The sequence below is a fragment of the Hylobates moloch genome, unplaced genomic scaffold (genome assembly GCF_009828535.3).
Source record: "Hylobates moloch isolate HMO894 unplaced genomic scaffold, HMol_V3 SCAFFOLD_1, whole genome shotgun sequence".
In the NCBI taxonomy this organism is placed as follows: domain Eukaryota; kingdom Metazoa; phylum Chordata; class Mammalia; order Primates; family Hylobatidae; genus Hylobates; species Hylobates moloch.
This window is the reverse complement of record NW_026652276.1, coordinates 188,327,173-188,349,912: the sequence shown is the minus strand read 5'-3', so window position 1 is coordinate 188,349,912 and position 22,740 is coordinate 188,327,173. Positions and strand designations below refer to the sequence as shown.

The window sequence follows — 22,740 nt, the reverse complement described above, 5'->3', positions numbered from 1 at the left end:
TAGACTATAACGTGAACTGTGCTTCCTGGAGTTGTACAACTCACTGACTCTGGGAATGGTTAAGCATTAAACTCTGTTTTTCCATTGTTTAGTTACTTTTCCAACACTACTTAATGAATAATCCGTTACTTCACCACCAATTTGAAATATCTTATTTTTCGTAATAAATTCTTATATTTGCTTGAGTCTTGTATGGACTTTCTATTGCAGTTCAGTTGTTTGTCTGTTTTCCTTTTTTAAATCTTGGGATTATGGTTTTTGTTGCATTTTAGTTATTATTCACTTATTACTATTTACAGCTAGATTTTTTTAGTGTTTTCTTTTTTATAGTTTTTAATAGGAAAATATAATTGGACATATGCATTTTCCACTGGCATTTTTTTTCCAAGACTGTGTCTTTGAGTAATTTGTAAGGCCTCTTAATTCTACATTGAAAAATATGAAGACATTGCTGCAATATTTGGATTTGAATTATTTTCTGTTATATATTATGTTGTATTTTAAGTCTCAGGTCTCAGTGATGAGTATCTGGTTGAAGATTTGTGATCAGGGGTTGAAAATGAGCAGAATTGTATTTTAGGTAAATGGAAATGGAAATTGTGAGAGATTGCTAGCCTCTGACTTGATTTCTGCACCTCACAGTGGTCTAGGATATTGAGGGCGTAAACTATGATGATGGAAATAGAAAGTGAAAATGTATGTTTTTCAACATACACTTCCATACTGGTAAGTCTAGAAAGACTTTCTCTAGGCTTTGAGATTAAATTATAATTTTTTTTTGGCCTGGCAAACATGAATATAACCTATTTTCCAGCTTTATCTCTGTCTGCTTCTACATTCATAGAGTGTGGAGTATACTAGTCAAAGTGAATTGTTTCCTGGAGACTTGCTTTTCTTGCTTCTGTATAATTGCCCAAGTTTGTGCCTCTGCCTAATATGCCCTGATGCCATCAACCGGTCTCATCCCTTATTCAGAGTTCATTTCAAGTGCCATTTGCTTTCTACAGCTTTTCCTGGTACATGTGCCTCCTTTTCCTTTGAGCCCAATTACTCTTTACTTATATTCTTATGATATTTTGCTTTGTGACATTGATGTTGGCATATTTATCTTATCTCCTCTGCTTCTGTAAGCAAGTACAACCCCAGTGTTTTATGAAATGTTCAAATTTGGCATTAAGTGAGGGCTAAGTGTTATCATAATGGACCCTTTAAAAGTGCTTTTATAATTTTTTTCAGTGCTTACAAGATAACAGACTTGTATACTGTAGTAACTGGGATTTATGATTACTGTTGTCAGACAGTTTAGTCTGGGTGTATTTGTGTCACTAGATTCTGTGACATGTTATTCACTAAGTTTTTAGAAACATTTATGTGGTTCGAGAAGCTAGTGACATTGTAAAATTGGTAAGCATATGTGTTAATATAAATAGTACCCATAGAAGAATACTGTATTTAAAAGTGTCTTATTTCTTGTATTTGACAATGGTGATAAAACATTTGTTTAGTGTCTTTTATCCTGTAGTTCAGAACACAGTTCTTTAGCTCTTATTGTATCTGTTCTAACTGTATCTTTGAATCAAATCATCAGTTTTGAGAATCAGAAATTTCGGGCAGAGTAGACTTTTCTTAAAATTAGTTAATGAAAGTTCCGTTCTTTAGCTTATTTCAGAATTTGGTAACAGCAACCTCTGCACAAAACAGAGTGGCATTCTCGAGATTTTAGTCTTCGCTTCAGCTCTGGTGGCTATTCAAGTTTTTGTTCTGCACTTAACCATTTCTCTGTCAATTATTTTCCATAGTTTTGTTGAGAGAGAATATTTATGGAAGGTATTTCTGAAGGTTATCAGTTCATGCTCCCTTTCTCTTAATTAGTGAATCTCTGAAGGTTGTGGGGTAAGGGAAGGAGAAAGTAACTGCTAGAAAACCTAGAGGCCATTTTTGTTTTTAAGAACACGTCTTCTTTTCAGTTGGAGGTACCGAGAGGTGACAGCTTGCTGGCAGTCCTCACAGCCCTCGCTCGCTCTCCGCGCCTCCTTTGCCTGGGCTCCCACTTTGGCGCCACTTGAGCCCTTCAGCCCACCGCTGCACTGTGGGAGCCCCTTTCTGGGCTGGCCAAGGCCCTAGCCGGCTCCCTCAGCTTGCAGGGAGGTGTGGAGGGAGAGGCGCGAGCGGGAACCCGGGCTGCGCGCTGCGCTTGCGGGCCAGCTGGAGTTCCGGGTGGGCCTGGGCTTGGGGGGCCCCGCACTCGGAGCAGTGAGGGGCTTAGTACCCGGGCCAGCGGCTGCGGAGGGTGTACTGGGTCCCCCAGCAGTGCCAGCCCACTGGCGCTGCGCTCGATTTCTCGCCGGGCCTTAGCTGCCTTCCCGCGGGGCAGGGCTTGGGACCTGCAGCCCGCCATGCCTGAGCCTCCCAACCCCTCCGTGGGCTCCTGTGCAGCCCGAGCCTCCCTGATGAGCACCACCCCCTGCTCCACGGTGCCCAGTCCCACCGACCACCCAAGGGCTGAGGAGTGTGGGCACACAGCGCGGGACTGGCAGGCAGCTCCACCTGCAGCCCCAGTGCGAGATCCACTGGGTGAAGCCAGCTGGGCTCCTGAGTCTGGTGGGGACGTGGAGAACTTTTATGTCTAGCTCAGGGATTGTAAATACACCAGTCAGCACCCTGTGTCTAGCTCAGGGTCTGTGAATGCACCAATTGACACTCTGTATCTAGCTACTCTGGTGGGGCCTTGGAGAACCTTTATGTCTAGCTCAGGGATTGTAAATACACCAATCGGCACTCTGTATCTAGCTCAAGGTTTGTAAACACACCAATCAGCACCCTGTGTCTAGCTCAGGGTTTGTGAATGCACCAGTGGACGCTCTGTATCTAGCTACTCTGGTGGGGACTTGGAGAACCTTTGTGTCAACACTCTGTATCTAGCTAATCTAGTGGGGACGTGGAGAACCTTTATGTCTAGCTCAGGGATTGTAAACGCACCAATCAGTGCCCTGTCAAAACAGACCACTCGGCTCTACCAATCAGCAGGATGTGGATGGGGCCAGATAAGAGAATAAAAGCAGGCTGCCCGAACCAGCAGTGGCAACCCTCTTGGGTCCCCTTCCACACTGTGGAAGCTTTGTTCTTTTGCTCTTTGCAATAAATCTTGCTACTGCTCACTCTTTGGGTCCACACTGCTTTTGTGAGCTGTAACACTCACTGCGAAGGTCTGCAGCTTCACTCCTGAAGCCAGCGAGACCACGAGCCCACCAGGAGGAATGAACGACTCCAGACGCGCCGCCTTAAGAGCTGTAACACTCACCGCGAAGGTCTGCAGTTTCACTCCTGAGTCAGCGAGACCACGAACCCACCAGAAGGAAGAAACTCCGAACACCAGAAGGAACAAACTCCAGACGCGCCACCATAAGAGCTGTAACACTCACCGCGAGGGTCCGCGGCTTCATTCTTGAAGTCAGTGAGACCAAGAACCCACCAATTCCGGACACAGTACTACCCTCCCCTTTCTACACAGTCTGATTGACCTCTTAGGTGTGTTACGAAATGATTCAGATTCACTGTTTTAACATTCTAGAATGTATCCCTGGATTAAACCAGAGTTGCAGAGGGTTTTATACCTAGACAACCATTCCCATCTAATTCTTTTTTACTAAATTTCACTTTAGTTTGATGTTATTATTGTACATTGAGGAAAATTATAATCATTAGCTATGTGAGACTTGTTGCCTTTTCTATAAGGTTGTTGTGGCCAGTGTTATACGTTGAAGGATATAAGAAACAACCTTGTGAGACTTAAGGTATCGTTATAGTTGTGGAAAACATTGAGAAGACCCATGAGAGGCATGGGAAGGCCCATGAGAGTCACTGCTCTCTGGTCTTAGTACCAATCGTTTGTACTTCTACTGAGCATCTAGGGAGTTTTTAATCTTACCAATGCTGAGACATGTAATCAGCTCCTTTTCCCTGTTTAAATGACCTAGTAGAAAGTATGTAGAATTCAAAGAAAGAGCCTAAAATAAAAATTAAAAAGAAATCATAAGGAGCAATTTGTGGCTCACCTCTTGCAAGAATACAGGACTTAATGATACAAGTATTTTTTCATTCTTTTCATGCTCTTTGCTCTGATTTTATTATTTTTTCATTTGGTTCAGTTGTGTCTAAAATTCTTAAAGTCATCTTGCTGGATGCAATGGTGCACGCCTGTCACCACAGCCACTCGAGAGGCTGAGCAGGGAGGATTGCTTGAACCCAGGAGTATGAGGCCAGCCTGGGCAACCTAGTGAGACCCTGTCTCAAAAAAGAAAAATAAAATGCTAAAGTTACTTTATATTATCTTTAGGATAAGGGAGGATATATATAAATAAAATTATATCTAACATTTACCAATTTTGCTTCCCTGCTTTCTTCCTAACACTGACAATGATTTTTATTTTAGTTTTGGGTTACATACTCTTTGGAGGATCTTATTGAATTTGTGAATCTTTGTTCTAGGAAAAAAAAATGCATAACCACACCCGTGACATTTTGCATCTGATTTAGGGTACTTTATGAGACTCTAGGAAACCCTATACTAAAGCCATTGTTTATCTGGAATATATTATTTGGCAAATATTTTTCTATAACGTGGCCTTATCCAATCACCTGAATTATTGTCTTTGTATCTTTTTTTTTTTAGATGGAGTTTTGCTCTTGTTGCCTCCCAGGCTGGAGTGCAGTGGTGCGATCTCGGCTCACCACAACCTTCGCCTTCCAGGTTCAAGCGATTCTCCTGCCTCAGCTTCCCAAGTAGCTGGGATTACAGGCATGCACCACCACACCCGGTTAATTTTGTATTTTTAGTAGAGACGGGTTTCTCCGTGTTGGTCAGGCTGGTCTGGAACTCCCGACCTCAGGTGATCCACCCGCCTCAGCCTCCCAAAGTGCTGAGATTACAGGCATGTGCCACCACACCTAGCCTTGTCTTTGTATCTTTAAGTTGTATTCACTAGCAGCTGATTTTCAATAATGCTCATTTTCAGTAAGTTGTGATAGGTTAGTTTCATGATTAAATCAATGAAAATACTAAAATCCAAAAGTAGTAACAAAAGATAATATTGGTGTGGTTGGAAAAAGTTCTTAGCGAAAGGGTTAATAAGAAATGTTCCTAGAGTAGTGTTTCCATAATACCATTTGCGGCATTTATCAAGTATCAGTGTTACTTAAACTATTATAATACAGAATAGGAATGTAAAGGATGTCATAAAATTATCAAAGATTAGGTTACTGTTTACTAAATTGCATTAATGGTACAAAGTAAATAATAATAGCAAAAGAAAAATGTTTGATTCAAACCTCTACCTAACCTGAATGGCATTTGTTCAAAACATACAAAATACAATTTGTAAGTATTTTCACTGCAAGTTTATTTTAGAAGTAATTCTTTTATGTCAGTTATGTTTTAGTAGAAGTTTTATAGTGAAATGAGCAAAAATGTGCAAGAATAGTACTTGTGGTTTGAGTAAGAATTTTATGAAAAATAGCCATGCAATTTTATAATTAATTGAGTAGTTTGGTTCAGTGAAGTCCATAAGTTTATGGTGAATGTTTTGTGTTTGGTAGCATTTTATCTTCTGAGAGTATGTGGTTCTTAAAGGAAACTTTCATCTAGATAACCTCGTTTAAAGAAACAAAATTTTATTTCTTAGAAATCTAATGTAGTACTGGATTATAGTGTATATAATCCAACTAAAATTTAATCAGTTAAAATGAAATAAATGGAATTTTTTTCAAGAAGGCAGTACAGTCTGAATTAAGAGCTGCTTCTGTACCTTTTCATTTATTACGTGAATATCACCTTGATACATAGTCTGTCTTCTGATATCTAAAGTAGTAATTCTTAAACGTCAGCACACAAATCACCTGAGAGTACTTATTAAAACATATATTGGTTGGGCGTGGTGGCTCACACCTGTAATCTCAGAACTTTGGGAGACCAAGGCGGGAGGATTGCTTGAGACCAGGAGTTTGAGACCAGCCTTGGCAACATAATGAGACCCTGTCTCTACAAAATTTTTTTTTTAAATTAGCTGGGCTTGGTGGTGCCTGCCTGTAGTCCCGGCTACTCAGGAGGCTGAGGTGAGAGAATCGCTTGAGCCTCAGAGTTCGAGGCTGCAGTGAGCTATGATTGTACCACTGTACCCCAACCTGGGTGAGAGAGCGAGTCCCTGTCTCCAAAAAAAAAAAAAAAAAAAGATTTTTTTTTTTCCAGGACTGCAACCTCAGAGATTCCGACTCAGTAAGTCAGAGGGTCAGAGATGGGGCCCAGGAATTGGCATTTTAAAAAGTACCACAGAATCTCTGATACAGGTGGACTACATTTTGAGAAACAACCTTCTAAACAAGATACAACAGTAGAGTCTGAGGTTAAAAATTTGTTCATTTTCAGTTCCACTAATATTTACTTATCAGTCGGTATGTATCAGATACTTTTTTGGGAGGCGTTATAAAAGCAGTATAAAGGTATTATAAAAAGTAGTGCGAAAGTACATTAGTATTACCAACGTTATTGTATTGTGTGCATTTAAGACAGTTTTTATAAAGTTGTTAGGTAGCTACAGTTTGCTAGCATTTTGTTGTTTGTAAGAAGTGATAGTTGGAAAAAATTTAACAGCAAAAGAAAAGACAAAGTTTTTTAAGAATTGAGAGTGAGACTTTTAAAGTACAGAGTATGTAAATTTGATATTTTATATTTCAACCTGTCCTAAGGCATTAGCAATATTTTGGATGAAATATATATCTTTGATTCTTCTTTACCCAATCAATATGCAGTATACCCAACCAGTGTACTCAGTTTATAATATATGACATATGGGATTGTGTGTAATATTACTGGCTGATTGAAGTATAAATATATTAATATATAATTATTACCTCACTACAGTCCCGTATGTATTTCTCACTCCTACAGTCTATGTTTAATATGGCCAGTGCTCTCATTTGTTAGCATTAACATTTTAAAATTTTATATTAAATTTAAAACATTTAATTTTTCAAATCTTATGAGTATTGTGTGTCCACAGCTGTCTGAGGGAAAAGCAGTTTCCCCATATACCTTGTCATCCTCGCTAGCCACTTTCTCTCTTCATCCTGAGAAATTGGTTGATGTGCTTTGGTAGTCTGCCTTGCTTAATACCTCTGAGAAAAATATGACATACTGCTCTCATGGAAGCAGGGTGACGAAAATGACCTCAATCCCAGACAGACTTAGCTCACCTCCCTTATCTTACTTGACGCTTCAGGGTTTGATAGTGGCAGGGAGTTGATATTGGTGTCAGTGACAGGAATGACAGCACATTTTACCACTTGCTGGTGCAAGTACAAAGCTGTCATATTTGAAAGCCATGGATACAGCTTATGGAGGCCTGTAGAAAATGTGTGAATAGAATGGGAGAGACACTTAGGATTATTTTCACATGTTGTTTTAATATGAGCAAGGGAAGAAATATTATTGTGATTACGTTCACTTGGCTCTTTTTGTCCTGAAAAAAATTAGTATTTCTTAAAAGTTGATGGCTTTTGTATTAGTGATAAGCCACTTTTCCATTTGTTTCCACATTTCAATGCCATTTTCTAAATATCTATAAATTGTAATATTTAATATTTATTCTACTTGTTATGATGCAGTGTTTGTTGTTATATTTCTAGTATGTGCAGCCTGTCAATGGGGGTGTCTTTTGCTTTTTTGAACGCTTTTTAGAACAAAGTCAGTCTTCAAATTAGTTTTCTTTTGTGAGCTCTAACCTACAATTCTGTATTCTATTCATATTTCTCTAAGAGCGTAGCATCTTTGAATATTTTACGTCTTTTTCCAGCCTCATCTGGGTTCTTTTATCTCTTTACTTTCTCTTTTGCGATATGATCTGAACTTTTAAAATTTCTAACATTTATTATTGGTCAACTCATTTTTAATTTTCTTAGAGTTCACTGCAGTCCCTGAGTGGGGGCTTACATTCATGAGTATATACAAGTGCTCATCTGAGACATAAAGAAAATAGTTGGTAAAAGTTTACTTTAGTTTTCTTATTTCTCATCTTATTTAGTGAAAAAGATGAAAGAAATGCATTAGTTTATGGTTTTCCCACTGCTTCTTGCCTTCATTCTGAAGTATAACCTTCTCAGTTGCCAAAGGTAACTTGGCAATTAAAAATTTTAATTTTTAATTGAAACTGAAAATGTAAATTTTCTAGCATGATTTTGAAATACAATTTGAAGCCACTTAAATGGAATAGAGAAAGCTTTATTTGCCCTTTCATTACTATTATCCTTTAGAAATGTTGCTATTTTAAAACATTTTAATTAAAAACTATTTTTATGTAGCCATTAACAAAGAATGAGGACAATATGTTTATAAAGAGTTGGATGGATGCCCTTAATAAATTATTTAGGGAAAAAAGCAAAGGATGACATTTGTGTGTTTTACTTCATATACATTGATATTTTCTCACTGTGTATTTTTTATGGTTAAAAGTTATTAGAAAATATGTGTTTAATGAAAAAAATGGAATAAACCAATTGAAAAATATATAAAGTAGATAATTTAAAACATCAATTCGAAATTTTCGTTCTGAATAGCTTCTAATAACTAGAACATTATTTAATGTTATTTTACTTCATTGAGTTTTCTGCCTTGCCAAATATTCTTTTTGTTTTTGCCTGTGTTATCAATGTAATTTATGCAAAGCATAATTAAATAGTTATTTGATTATTGCGGGTAATCTGTTTCTTACGGTCTTCCTTATGGTCATCATTTTTAATTCTTCAGTCTCTTATGCCAGTTTTCTTTCCTAGCTAGTTAGTAAATATTGATTCTGCCTTCACGTTGCCTGTCACATCTGTACACTCCCTTGTCAAGCTAGTGCCATCACTTTTTGCCAGGCCTTTCACTAGCTATGAAGGTGATGGCAGCAGCTTCCTATCTTCTGTGTCTCATCGATTCTGACTATGTATTGCTGTTTTATTGGTTTTTTTGAAGCTCATTTTTTCACCTTGTAATTCCCCTGCTCAGATACCTCTTCTAGCATAAGATAGAAGGCTTTCTATCTTATGCCCCAAATTTAACTTTCTAGATAACTTCTCGCTACTGTATTACCTTTCTTCCAAAGAACAATTTGCTCTTCCAGAATATGCTGCAGCAGCTTTATTCAGCAATGTTTTTCTTTATACTGTTCTTAAATTCAACATGATCCCTTTCTTCTAAAGTCTATTAAGAACTTTATTCTTCTTTTATAGTATTTACCGCATCTGCCTCTGTTTTTAGGTATTGCCATACTTTTTAATACCTTGACTCTAGATTTTAAGCTCTTGAGGGTAATGACTCTTTCATATAATTCAAAGTATCTGCCAAAATGCCTCTTTTCTGTAAGATTTTAAATGCTAATTGAATCACAAAGCTTACTTAATTGTATAATCATGAAATGCAATAAAATTAAAAGTTTTATTACTTTGGGAAGTAGCCTTGAAATACTATGTGGAATAAGCTCTACTAAGGTCCTGTTTTCTAATGATTTTAGATTTTTTAACCCTCAAGTCTAATTTCAGTTCAATGAGGAATCTGGTTTGTAATGCCCAAGGAACTGAGATTTTGCTACACATTCGTCCCCCCTTATCTTCAGGGATACATCCCAAGACCACCAGAGGATGTCTGAAACTATGGATAGTATTGAACCCTATATATAGTATATCATGCACTATGTTTTTTTCCTATACATACATACCTATGATAAAGTTTAATTCATATATTAGGCACAGTAGGATATAGCAACAACTAATAATAAAGTAGTACAATTATACATAAATTTATAAATAAGTTTATAACAATTTAAAACTTGTAAATTGTTTATTTCTGGAATTTTCCATTTAATATTTTTGGACCACAGAGTTGCCCATGCTAACTGACCATGGGTAACTGAAACTGCAGCAGGTAAAACCACGGATAAGGGGAGACTACTGTTATTTTAGTTAAAGGATGAAAGAATAGAACATACAACTAAAAATTGACTTGGGTCAGAAGTACAGAATTATCATGAATGGCATTTTAAAAGACATATAAATAATTCTACCTTCACAATAAGTTTGAACATTTGTTCAGTAGTAGTTGGTAGAGTAACAACTCCCTTAAATTAACACACAAAACAAAGCAAATAAAATTTACCACATCTTGTTGAGCTCTTCTTTGGTTGGTATTTAAAATACTATGCAGAATAAGCCCTACTAAGGGCTACTAAGGGCTTTTTATCCTTTGGAAGAACTGACCCAATTAACTGTAGAAATTGATATCAATACGTATGATTTATGATATATGGATAGAAAAATTTAGTTTTAGGAAGGATCCCATATTGAGTTTATTGTTGCCTCTATTGCTTTTGCATTTTTAATTTTTCATTCTAACAGGAAAAATTAGCCTTAATGCTTTTTTTAGCAAAATTATTTGAAATAAAGTGAAAAAGTCACACATTGTAATGAAGACCAATGTAAAGAAAATAGAAATATTTCATCTTTTCATAGAACAGATGTTTAATACAAAAAGTTGTCTAAGCTTCTCATTCTCACATTTAAGCTGAGGTCAGTAGTTGGAAACATAGTTGTGACTTGTTCTTGAAGCTAAATTTTTAACACATAAATATTATTTTGGTTTACATATTATATACTACTTAGCACATTAAAAAGCTATTAGAAGTTTTCTGATAGGTATGAGTTTTCTTTGTCGTAGATCAGTTGATGCACTTTTGTATACCTGAAAGATCATTACAGATGGTCAAAAATGCTTGTTAAATGTCTGCTTCAGTGTCAAGTATAGAAATGATAGCAGTTTAAAGGGCAACATTGTAATATTTACCATTTATTTCTTATTTAATTTCTTATTACAGAGGACAAGAAGGCATGAAAGCAGTTTAGACAAATATATTAGAAATCTCTTTTTATACTGAGTTCTTTGGCGTAGTTATAAACCTGAAGAATAAAAATATTCAAAACACAAGGGAGTTTTTCTTAATATGAAGGTTCTAAAAATAGTCTAGTTTTTATTAAGATTATAAAACTAGATATTAAAATTTTAATTTATGCTTGGGAGTCCAATTATAAAATTCATTTTTTAAATTTGTAAATGAAGATATTAATGAGTTTGTTTTATTTCCTGGGGTAAAAAATAAAATGAAAGAAGATTAGGAGCTAGTCTGTGCCAAATGTATTTAGCAAACGAAAATTTTCTTAATCCTTTTGTGCCTGAAGTGTTAATTTCTCTTTAGGGTTTCAAAAAATAACTTACTTGCTTATGCTACATTTTGTCAAATTGAACCATTTTTTTTAATTCCAAAAAACAGTAGAAAATAAGACAGAAGGAAATTGGGCTTTTGCCAAGATTTGACATTATGTTAACATTATTATCAGAAGTAAATTACTATTTAATTTGTCATGTAACCTTAGTGAGTTCAAGCTATTGCACGGTATTCATTTCTTCAAGGATTAGGGTATTCAGTAAACTAGACTGGATAGATCTCATTTATTTATATAAAAGTGATATATTACTGAATTTTTAAACATTTAATATTTTCTTTAAAAATGAATTGCTACTTAGTTTAGTGAATACAGTTTCAGAAAATAGAATAAAAGTTGTTCAGCCGACCAGTTACAATGCAGTAAGTATTTTCCTATTTTAAATAACTTATTGCTAAATTTCTGATAGTGATATTGGCACTTATTGATAGATTATTACATTATAACAATTGGAAAATATTTGTTTGATATGAGATTCCCAATCCTTGTAATCTATAGTTAGGGTTAGTAATTTCATGATTTTCCCACATGAATTGAGGGTTAGAGAGAAAAATGCCTAAAGTTAAATTAAGTGATGGTATGGTAGAAAAGTGACAAGACTTATTGTTACCTTAGTGATTTCAGTGTGGAAATAAAACAACTACATTTTGAATTACTTGGGAGCTATGATTTGGTAGGAACATTATATAAACTGTATTACTGTAAAGTTGTATGTATCTAAAATTAGAGGCTTTGTTAGACTTTTTTATAATGATTTAAAGTCTTTTTTTTCATTCCTGGTATTCAGATTTGGGTAATTAACTTTCTGTTATACAAAAGGGCTGAGTTGAATAAAGTTAGGAAGTCAGTTTATTTTGATGTACTGTTTTTGTTTTTTTTAAAATCAGTATACTATATTAATCCAGAGCATTTGGCTTAGACTTAAGCAAAGTGAGGAAGGAAGAAAGAGGCTGGTGCTTTAGTATTCTTCCTTCCCTTTATTTTCATTTCATTTGTATATCATAGGCATACTGTCCTTGAACTTAGAAAATCAATCTTTTTTTTCATAGTAAACATGAATTTTAAAGTTTCTCTATCTTGGTGTGTGTACAGAGGTTTTTTTGGTTCATTAATTTTAAAATTTTGATAAATTCTATGATTTTTTACATTTAAAAGAATAAAGCTTCATACATACTTAATTATTTTTGATGCATCAAATATAGCAAATACACTATACCAGGAAACATAGCATAGTGGTATGGAAAATACTGAATTGTTTTGAGCCCATAATTTTGGTTTTTAGATTAAAATGCTGCTCCAGTTGTAATCTTAGTTTGTGGCTTAGGAACAGTGCATTTTAACTTAAAAAATAAAGCAAGGATACCTATGTCAGTTACATTTTAAAGTTATACAGTTTTAAGGCTATGTATTTATTCTTTAAAAAATGTGACTTACATGAATATTTTCTGTTGGACATAATATTGACAAAATATACATATGATAGTACTTTAACAAACTGCCATGCAACAAATACATTAAGTAATGAAGAAATTGAATATATATGACCTATCTAATTGACATTCACATTGAAAATTTACAACATAACCAATACTTAAAATATTTTTCTTATATTTGGCAGTAATAGCAATTTTTACAATTTAAATTTAAAACTCATTTGAATGTGGATTTGGTGAAACTTAGACTTTAGTCTGTGACAACCTGAGGCACTAAACATTTTTCTCTTATTTCACTATCTTCAAAGGTAATTTTTTTGTTTCTTTTAGGATCTATCCAAGAGTTGTGTATTACAGCATTATTAGGCAGGGGATCAGCTTCTACTATAGAAACAACTCGCTTTTTCATTTTACTTTTCAAGACCTTTTGAAATTTTTGTCTAGTGAATGCATATAATAGAGGGTGAAATATAGTTGTTCCATAAGCCATGACTAAAAAACACAATCTTAATTTTACTAAAAGGTCACTTGGGCCTAAACATAAAATGGTGGTATTTAAAACAGAAATTGGTGTCCAGCAGAGAAGAAATGTAGAAATAATCAATAAAGACATCCTGAAGACTCTCTTTTGTCTTTCTCGTCGTTCACGGTGTCGTTTCACAGCTCGTCGGAGGGCAATTATTACAGAAACTGAAGTTCTTACACCAAAGACTACGTTTCTCCCACCACTGCTTTGTGACATGTCTGTAGCCTCATGTTGTGTGGTTAGAGAAATTGTCTTTTTCTTTCTTGCTTTCTTCTTCTGCCCTGTTGAAAATCTTGTGCCTATTCGGATATTAAGAGCCTGAAGTATTTTGGTGTATGTGATTAACATTACTACAACAGTGAAAAAGAATATTGGGATCTGTACTAACAGGTGATAATACATTCCCAGTTCAGTGTAGTATTCATTTGTACTGACACATAAAAGTGTCTTGTTTTCCCAGGTATTTCCACTTTGAAGACTGAAAAAATTTACCTCAATAAAAGGAATCAGGAAAGAGAAAAAAGAAAAAATCCAAATGGATGTCATTAACATTACAGCTCTGCCCATTGTCAGAATTCGGTTTGCAGGTTTTACAGAGATGTCATATCTGTCCAAAGTGATAGCAAAAACGTTGATTGCTGTTGAGACACTTGCAAAAGATACACAAGCCTCATGGAAACAGCAAATGAGAGCAGTGTTACTCTCCAGTGAAAGCAGAAGGATAACTATAGTTAGAGGAATACATCCCACACAAATTATTACATCAAGTACATGAAGATTCATTGTAATAATGTTACTGACAGAGTTGATTAAGTTGGATTTCATGCAGTAAAGTACCAATACGGTGAGGTTGCTGCCAAGTCCCAACACAATTTCTAACATAAGAAATCCGGTGAGAGACACTTGAAAGCTTAACGGATATGATAGTGGTTGGTACATATTGGTGTTGATGTCATCAATGTCATCTCGCACTGTAATGTTAGATTCAGACTGCATGTTGATTTCCAGAATGGGAGAAAAACACATTCTTTTGGAGCAGTTGGTTTTTTTCCCTAGAAAGTGAAATAGAATAAACTATTTGATATTTGGCAATTTAAATGACGTATATTTGTTCTTTGTAAGAAAAAAAAATCTTTTAATTGTGTATTTAGTTTAATTTTTAAGTTTGTAAACTATTAATAGAAAATGTAGAATTAAGAAACATCAAGTTTGCATTGTTTTGATATAAAAGAAAATTGCGTTTTCCTTTTGAAGAAATAACTATGAAAATTGTTCCTCTTTAGTGCAAAGTTACTTAATATGCTAAAGGGCTTTTCTCATTTGAGTATTTCAAGCTTATTATTTGAGATAAAGTGGATTTTTGTATGATAAAACTACCTAGTATACAAAATTAATTTCAGCCCAATGTCTTAAAATTTCATTTAAATGTTGTGAGTAGGTACCAAATAGTTGCTATTTTAATATGCTCTAGCATAATGAGTGTAGGTGTAATTATTCCTGTGAGATTTCAAATGAACAGGACTAGTGTTCATTTAAAATGACAAATGGTACAGAGCAGTAGTTTAAGATGCTTTATCCATGTTGATTGAATTCATATTCAGAAGTCAACAATGTGCTTGGTGATATTTGGGGTTATTTCCCACAGAAATAGGCCAATGATAAATATTTTACATATCACAGTTACAATGCTCACTGAACTTTGCAATTGGCAAACTTAAAAATTAGAAGAAATGGGACATTATGCTAAAATAAAAAGCTACAAAGCTTGGTAAAAGAGCATTAATCACTCCTATGAAATGATTTATTTTGTGACCACACCCTCTTGTATCTTGTGGAAACAGAAAATTGAAATTTAATATCACATTAAGAAATAGCCATTTTTGAAGTAGTTTAAAGGAATATATCAGTTGACATTGTTCAAACAGTTTTTAAAGTAAAAGATGAAATTTTAGGGAAAAGGAGTATGTGAAGCCCGTTTTTTGAGGAAGCTTTTAAAGTTACACATTACCTGTGAAACCTTTTGTATATATCACCCATTGTCTAATTTTGAAGAAGAATAAAAAAAAAACAAACGCTTTTGCTAATTCATGCAAATCTATATTTTAATATATAGGGGTTTAGAATAATTTGTAAAAAATAATGTCTAATGTTCTGGGCTAAAATGTCAGTTAATCAGTGTATTCATTTTAAAATATGAACTCATACAACCAACTATATTTCACATTTCAAATACAGCATTTCAACTGCAAAATCATATTCGACATAAATTATAAAAGCTAATAATTTTCAAAATTCATGTTAACTTTTACTTGATGTTATATTTGACAAGTTTTAGAATACAGTTTTATTTATGCATGTTTTTTGGGAATAATATTGCAGAAACACAAATGGTAACATTATTTCTTTTGAATTAGTATGAAGTATTACTAGAGGTATATTTATTTGAGTAAGTTAAGGTCTTAGCTAACATTGAAATCCTATAAAAATGGAAAATTTTAAGTGTGCCAAATTTTCTGAACTGACAGATTAAACATCGGGTCTTTGTCACATCAGTTAGATTTATAATTAAATAAAGCAGAAATGTCAAGTTAAATGATGATTAAGAAAAATACATTTTCTCTAGAGCAAGATTCTGTTCTTTTGTAAATGTTAAACAGTGTGGTGGGGTGCATGCATCTTCTGACCTACCTGTTTGCTGTTGCCTTATGGGCCTTTTGGTTCACTGTGGTAGTTTTTGACAAATTGATACATGATATCATTGACAGGTTTTGACATGAATTTTTACCTGACAACAGTGAAGTAGCTGTGTTTTATTTCATGTCTTGTAGAAATTCTTTCGTTTTCTCTCCAATACTTCAACTGCATGCATTATGAGATTTAGTTGGCTGATGGATTTCTAAAGAACAGTACATAATATTTGTATTTGTTTTGCTTTAAAAAGTCACGGCCAAGAGAAATTTCCTCAGATGATAGGAATTATGTTTCCCTTTGATGGAGTACATGATAATATTTCTTTATTTTCCAGAATATGTGAAAACAAAAAAGGAAACATAAGGTTTGTAGCTTCTAAAATATATTTAGACATCCTTTTGTTACGATTGTAAATCTGTTTTTAATAGCAGTGCTAACTATTTTGAAATGATTTCTTGATCACATAACTTGCTTTATATTATAAATCCAGGCCATGTCCTTTTGATAAAAACCATCTGCTGTTTAATTTTGTTTGTTTTCATTAGAAGAGGATACATAATTGGTCACAAAAGTCAGAAAAATCCATTAGTCATACCAATTGATATGAATATCTGAATATTTAGTGCAGAAAATACTTGCTAAATCTTCCTTTTGTGTGCTGATAAAGTATTTTATTTTCTTTTTGGAAATTCATGTTTCATTATGTCTTCCAGAATCAGTAACTTCCACAATTCTGGTATATGAAAGTATAAACTTCCCCTTTTAAAATTTTTTTCAGGCTTTTACAGTTATATTGTTTTTCTTTTTGTGGTTATTTTATGTAGCATCTTCTTAGGATACAGTTGATTTTTTATATTCCATCAGTAATGTAGACCTATTCCCTGGTTTTAACTCCTTAATGTCTTAAAGTCGTGTTGTAAGAACATCTTGCAGTTCGTAGTTCAGACAGCTAGGGAGATGCTCAGTCAATTGCATTCTTCATATTGTCAGTTGTAAATACTGAATTAGCTGCTGTCGGCCCTTGTGAAAAAAAGAAAATTGGTTAAGAAATAGGGTTTTTAATAATTTGCAATTAATTGAAAGTTACTTTAGTTTTGTTTAAAAACTATCCAGTATTTGTTATCAAAATAACCAAACTGTATTATTAGAGCCACAGCTATATGCATAAAATTTTCTTTAAATAGAAGAGTCTTTTTTCCTAATAAAGATTGTATATGTTATCTATTAACAATAGAGTTCACATTTCAAATACAATTGTGAGAGAAAAGCTATATTTTTTAAAACTAATTTCTGCTCTCATTTTAGAAGCTAACTTGTATTTTCAGAGATGATGAACAATTAGTATACACTAAACATACTGTTATTTCTTCTTTGTAAATAATTTAACAACATTTTTTGCTGTAAAAATATTGTAACTTGCCTAATTATTAGCACATGGTTTGAATTTTAACTCATTAAAACAGATTTCATAAGATACTAAAAATTTCCATTGATGAATTTGTTCATGTGGTTGAAATACAAAAGGTAATAAAAATTGTAACTGCAAATTAATTTTCAACGAACATGCCCAATAATAAACTTAACATAAAATTAAGTAATAAGTAACAGCAAAATAGTAAACCTAGTACTTTTAAGAAACATAAGCATTTTTGGAACACTGGAGAAAAACTGTACTGATTACATTAAGAATATTTAGTATATCCGAAGTGACTTAAAAGCTGTCTTCATAGTGAATTTACAAAGAATATTTGTATTTAACAGTGCATCCTAAAAAATTACATTTAAAATGTAGCATGTCTTAAAAGAAATAGATCTTAAAATACATGTCTAGCAATAAGTAGAATTAAACAAACTCTTAAAATTTAGGCTGAAATTTTTCAAAGTAATTTTTACCCCACTATGCCGGTTCAAAAGCAGCTGTATACTATAATAGGAACAAATCTTACCTCCGCTAAAGATTTGATAAATTCTTGATGTAGTTGAAGCATTTCCAGTTTGGATTGATTCATTTTGTTCACTTGTTAGTAGAGGACTGGGGGAAGAGGGTCATAAACATCTCTTCGAAAATGACCTTAATGAAAATATGTGTCTGTAGTGTGCCATTGTTTCAGCAGTACTGCTAATGTATGGAACATGTAGTGCTGTTTAGAGGCTGCTGCAGTCTCTCACTCTTCCTACTGTGGAATCAATAAGCATCTGAAAATACATAATGAAAGTAATTTAACATACTGAAGGCTTCTCGTCTCCAGAGACAACATTTAGATTCAGTCTTTCTAAAAAGGAACGGCACTGCTTTTCAGAGGAAAGCCTGTTCTGGGCAGCTTTTGCAGAATGACAGCCTACCTTGTCGCTTCTCTCCACTGCAGAGAGATGCAGTGCATTCACTAATTTTGATTGGTCAGTTGTATTGGGCTTAAACTGTGCTTCATATGTATAGCAGGGATTTCCCCCGCTCCCCGCTGTTTTATATAAAGGACACTTCTTTAAAAAGGCTAAATTTATGAGTGGTTGTATGTTGTTCTTAAATAGAATATGTGTAAATTAGTATTTTAAAAATGTGTATTCTATTCTGGTTTGTTGGTCACTTATGCCAAACATTAAAAAAAATGCAGGGAGGTGGGGGAAACGGAAAGAATTACGTAGTAAAAAGTATATATTCTTTTTAAAGCCTTGATAATTGCATTTGAGAATATTTTAGTCATATATAGGCTTTTGATTGAGATTCTTTGTTCTACAAATAGAAACCCACTGCATCTTTACTGTGAGCCACATTGAATTTCAAATAGTTTGTTTGTATTCAAGTCATCTTCTCTGGGTATTCCAAATTGTTGTGAGCATCTCAAGGTGTTAAACGTTGTCATGACTTCACTTCAGTATTCATTCATGTGGGTATTCATTCATTCATTCAAAATAATAATCCGATTGACCTAAGGTGATAATACCCTAAAATATTTTTTGAACATTTCATTGTAGTAGCTTAGCCTCAGGGTATAAAACTTCAATCAGTAATCATTGTATTACTTTTGGAGATTACTACTTGGTCTTCACCTTTGATAACCCTTTTATTTGGTAGATGTATACTGATCATTTGCTATAATATTTTATTTCAGTTGGCTTATTCTATTTTTGACCTGGGCACATTTCTTAGTAGATTGCTGTTTCTTAAATATTATATGTAGCTACATGCTAATGTTGTTAGTAAAATATTATTTTAAAGGATAAAGTAAGTTACATGTCTTTATAAGTTATAAAGCCATATCATTATAAGGTAGATACATTTTCAAAATGAAAATAATAGTACAAGTACTGAATATTTAAAATATTTAAATATTTAATTAAAATTAAAATTTAATTTAATATTAAAAATACAATTAAAATATTTAAAATTAAATTTCTATTAATTTTAGTTACCTATAAATCAGTTTCTGTTTTTAATGGTGAGGATAAATTTCTTTTAGACTTAAGTAGATAAAACAGTTGGATGCTGTTGACAAAATAGAAGACATTACATGTGGCTAAACTGTTAGAATGTTAATTATCACCTGTTTCCATTATTTTAGGAATATTTGGTGACCTTCATTTTTCAAAAGGTATACTGTTTTTTATTTGTAATTGGAACTATTCTCTTATTATTTTGAAAAGCAGTATGCATTTTTATAATCTTCCATTGGTAGTGTTGAAGCTTTATAGGGGAATAGCTGACCAATATGAGTTGTGAGTTGCATTTCTGTAGAAGTTGAGAGTTATATGGTGGAAAATTTTGTTGTGAATTTCTAAAATCTTCTGCACAACTTTTGGTGGCAAGGCTTTGGTAATCCTAAAAATGAAAATGTTGTGCTGCTCTTCATGCATTTTGAAAGTTGGGGAAAAGGATCTTGCTAGAATGCCAGCCATTTATAAAGATAACTTACACACATACAAACACACACACACACACCACAGCACACACATTCATTTAAGCTTAAAACTAAGACCAGAGAAAGCATGGCATCAGTGGAAATACGTGATGGGGATGAGGAGATTATTAACACAGCAGAGTGCTTTTCTGCAAGAGTTCAAGTAGTTGCTTATGTTTATCATCAAAATATCTCCATGAAGTAGAAGAAACCAAGGTACAGAGAAATTTACTGACTTGAAAGGGTCAAGGTAAGTTAGCAGCAGAGTCAATGTTAAAACTGCAAACCACGCTTTGCTAGGCGGTTGGCCTTCTCTCTTTGGTAAATTATGAAGGTCTTGGGACTTAGAATTGGATAATCTAGATTTAGTTGCTATTTATTACCTATATAACTTTTGGCAAGTCAAACTTCCCTTGGGTCAACTTTGATTCCTTTTGTTGAAGTATATTTTTGTGCTTTAACTCTTTGTGAGACGGTGTTTTCATGTTATATTCAGATTATTTCAAAAAAACAAAATCTGGAGTTTCTGAGCCATAATGGTAGCTCAAGCATAGACAGTGCTCTTTATTTTCTGTATGAGTAACTTGTCTCCAAGGATAAATAAGATATCACAAACTTTTTTTTTATTGTGTACAATGCTTAGTATAATTTTATTTCCTTTTTAAAAACCACAAATTGGTAATTAACAAGGTATGCCAAAATCTTAACAAGGTAATTCCAACTTCCCTGTTTTTAACAAATATGCAAATATCTCAACTACTGATTGAGAATCAGATTATATTATTTTCATGAAAAAAATTAATTACAGGCTGGGTGCAGTGACTCTTGCCTGTAATCCCAGCAGTTTGGGAGGCCAAGGCGGGTGGATCACTTGAGGTCAGGAGTTCGAGACCAGTCTTGCCAACATGGTGAAAACCTGTCTCTACAAAAAATACAAAAATTAGGCGTGGTGGCACAAGCCTCTAGTCCAGCTCCTCGGGAGGTTGAGGAATGAGAATCGCTTGAACCTGGGTGGCAGAGATTGCAGTGAGCTGCGATTGCACTGCTACCCCTCCAGCCTGGGCAACAAGGTGAGACTAGGTCTCAAAAAATAATAATAATAATATCAGATTATCAATTTATGAAGATCTTTGTTTCCATAGTAACACTCACACTTGTGCATTTAATATATTTTGTGCCATTAATATAACCTTTATATACTAACCTAGGAGAGCAGTTTGACTTCCTAATGATAACTAAGCACTAGATATGATTCTAACCCCAAAATACAGCTCAATTAAAATCCTTTTTTAAAAGTCGTGCTTTACTTTTTAGTTATAAGTATTTTAATTGCGTATCTGTTTTAATTCCTAAAAATTCCTCCTATGGGAAGTCTCTGACTAATTTTATGTATTTGTCTTCTCAAATTTGGACAACTGTGACTATGACAGAGTAATTTATTGTATATTTACATTGTACTATTTATATCAAATCATTCTTATCCAGCTTGTGGCTAGTTCTGATGCCACAGTTTTGAAGATTCTCTGAGTTTGTAAATAAAAACTCAGCTTTGTGAAATATTGGAATTCACCATAACTAAAAGTACTTTGAAACAATTTTAAGGTATCTATGTACAAACAATTTTTAATTGCTGAAAATCAGTTTTAAGCTGTATTGCGACAAGGGTCCTTTTTCAATGGATACTTAGCGTAGTAAACCTTGAACTCTCTCTGATACTGGACCCCATAGAAAAAAGGATTATTTTGCTTTAACGCCAATTCAGAGATTTTATTTGGCTTCTCAACTCTACATTTCTTTCACAACAAATATTTTATCAGAAAAATAGAAATGGACCGTCTACTGAACTTCCATCAAGTGGGGAGTAGCCGAAGTCGTAGAGAATCAACAACATTGGTGATTCATTTTCTATATGAGAATAATTGAAAACTGATTATATCTGATAAAGCACATGCATCAGAATTGCATACACTTAACAGATAGAAAATCCAAAGCCATTCATTCCCATCCTTCCCTACTTCCTCTAAATTGGGCATTTACATTTTTTTCATTTTTATTTTTCACACTGTGTTTGTAAGTCATTTGCCAGTATCACATACATTATAAAAGTAAATACATGGCATTTCTTGCCATTTTTCCATCCATACCCACACTTTGGATCCTGTGACTATTATTACAATTTATCCTCCCTCTGTTGCACAACTGTTGGCATGTCTACTTTGGGGCTTTGTCCAAATTATTACCTTCATGTCCAGTTTTCTGGTTTACTGTTTTGACTGCTTACTATCCCTCTTTGCATTTCTAAATATTATGGATTTTATTGATGTTTTTCTCTTATATTTTCATCAAGGAACTACACAAAAAGCCATGTTTGTGCTCCATCACCCCATTGATTTCTCTTTTCACTTGCTTCCTTTTTTTCTTTGCATAATTCTCTTACTCTTAAATTATGCAGAATCAAATTAATTTTGTGTCCTGAGGCCAAGTCCATTGATCCAACTAGATTACATATTTAACAAAGCTATGTCAATTCCCCTCTTTTGTGCTGTTATGACTCTTATGCTCTGCTGGGGGACATAGCTGACTGTCTACAATCTAGTGCTCTGTTATTGATACTAGTTAGATACATAACATTTTTGTAAGAAGGCTGCCATTCTTTATATAAAGAGCCTGAGAATGGCCGAGTTTTACTATAGGCTATAGTTCTACTATAGACTCAGTAACGTCCACTATACTACTTGAGTCATCCATTTGGGAAAATGAATGCATTTTAAGAGTTTAATTAATAATTCTTTTTTTTATTTTTTTAATTTTATTATTATTATACTTTAAGTTTTAGGGTACATGTGCACAATGTGCAGGTTTGTTACATATGTATATATGTGCCATG

At 33.8% G+C, this 22,740-nt stretch overlaps 2 protein-coding genes across 4 annotated transcripts in view; one reads left to right on the top strand and one right to left on the bottom strand.

The window, feature by feature from the left end:
• Nucleotides 1-22,740, top strand: part of COG5 (component of oligomeric golgi complex 5) — a 379,224-nt gene that overhangs the window by 69,023 nt on the left and 287,461 nt on the right. The gene's annotated exons all lie outside the window — the stretch shown is intronic.
• On the bottom strand, nucleotides 11,859-18,453 carry GPR22 (G protein-coupled receptor 22). Of its 3 annotated transcripts, XR_009209094.1 has the most exons (3): nucleotides 17,904-18,453; nucleotides 16,052-16,977; nucleotides 11,859-14,318 (listed from the first exon to the last, which is right to left on the bottom strand). XR_009209094.1 is itself a non-coding variant. In XM_058425836.1 (2 exons), exon 2 carries the CDS (start codon nucleotides 14,290-14,292, stop codon nucleotides 12,991-12,993), a length of 1,302 nt encoding a protein of 433 aa, XP_058281819.1. In that variant the 5' UTR covers nucleotides 14,293-14,318; nucleotides 16,052-16,629. The 3 variants fall into 3 exon arrangements, 2 of the variants coding, with proteins under 2 accessions (XP_058281819.1, XP_032617260.1); XM_058425836.1 differs by lacking the exon at nucleotides 17,904-18,453 and having other exon boundaries at nucleotides 12,991-14,318; nucleotides 16,052-16,629; XM_032761369.2 differs by lacking the exons at nucleotides 16,052-16,977; nucleotides 17,904-18,453 and adding an exon at nucleotides 15,955-16,039 and having other exon boundaries at nucleotides 12,991-14,318.

What these genes read in the sequence shown, in the direction of transcription:
- GPR22 (XM_058425836.1), bottom strand. Translation starts at nt 14,292, where the DNA reads ATGTGTTTTTCTCCCATTCTGGAAATCAACATGCAGTCTGAATCTAAC.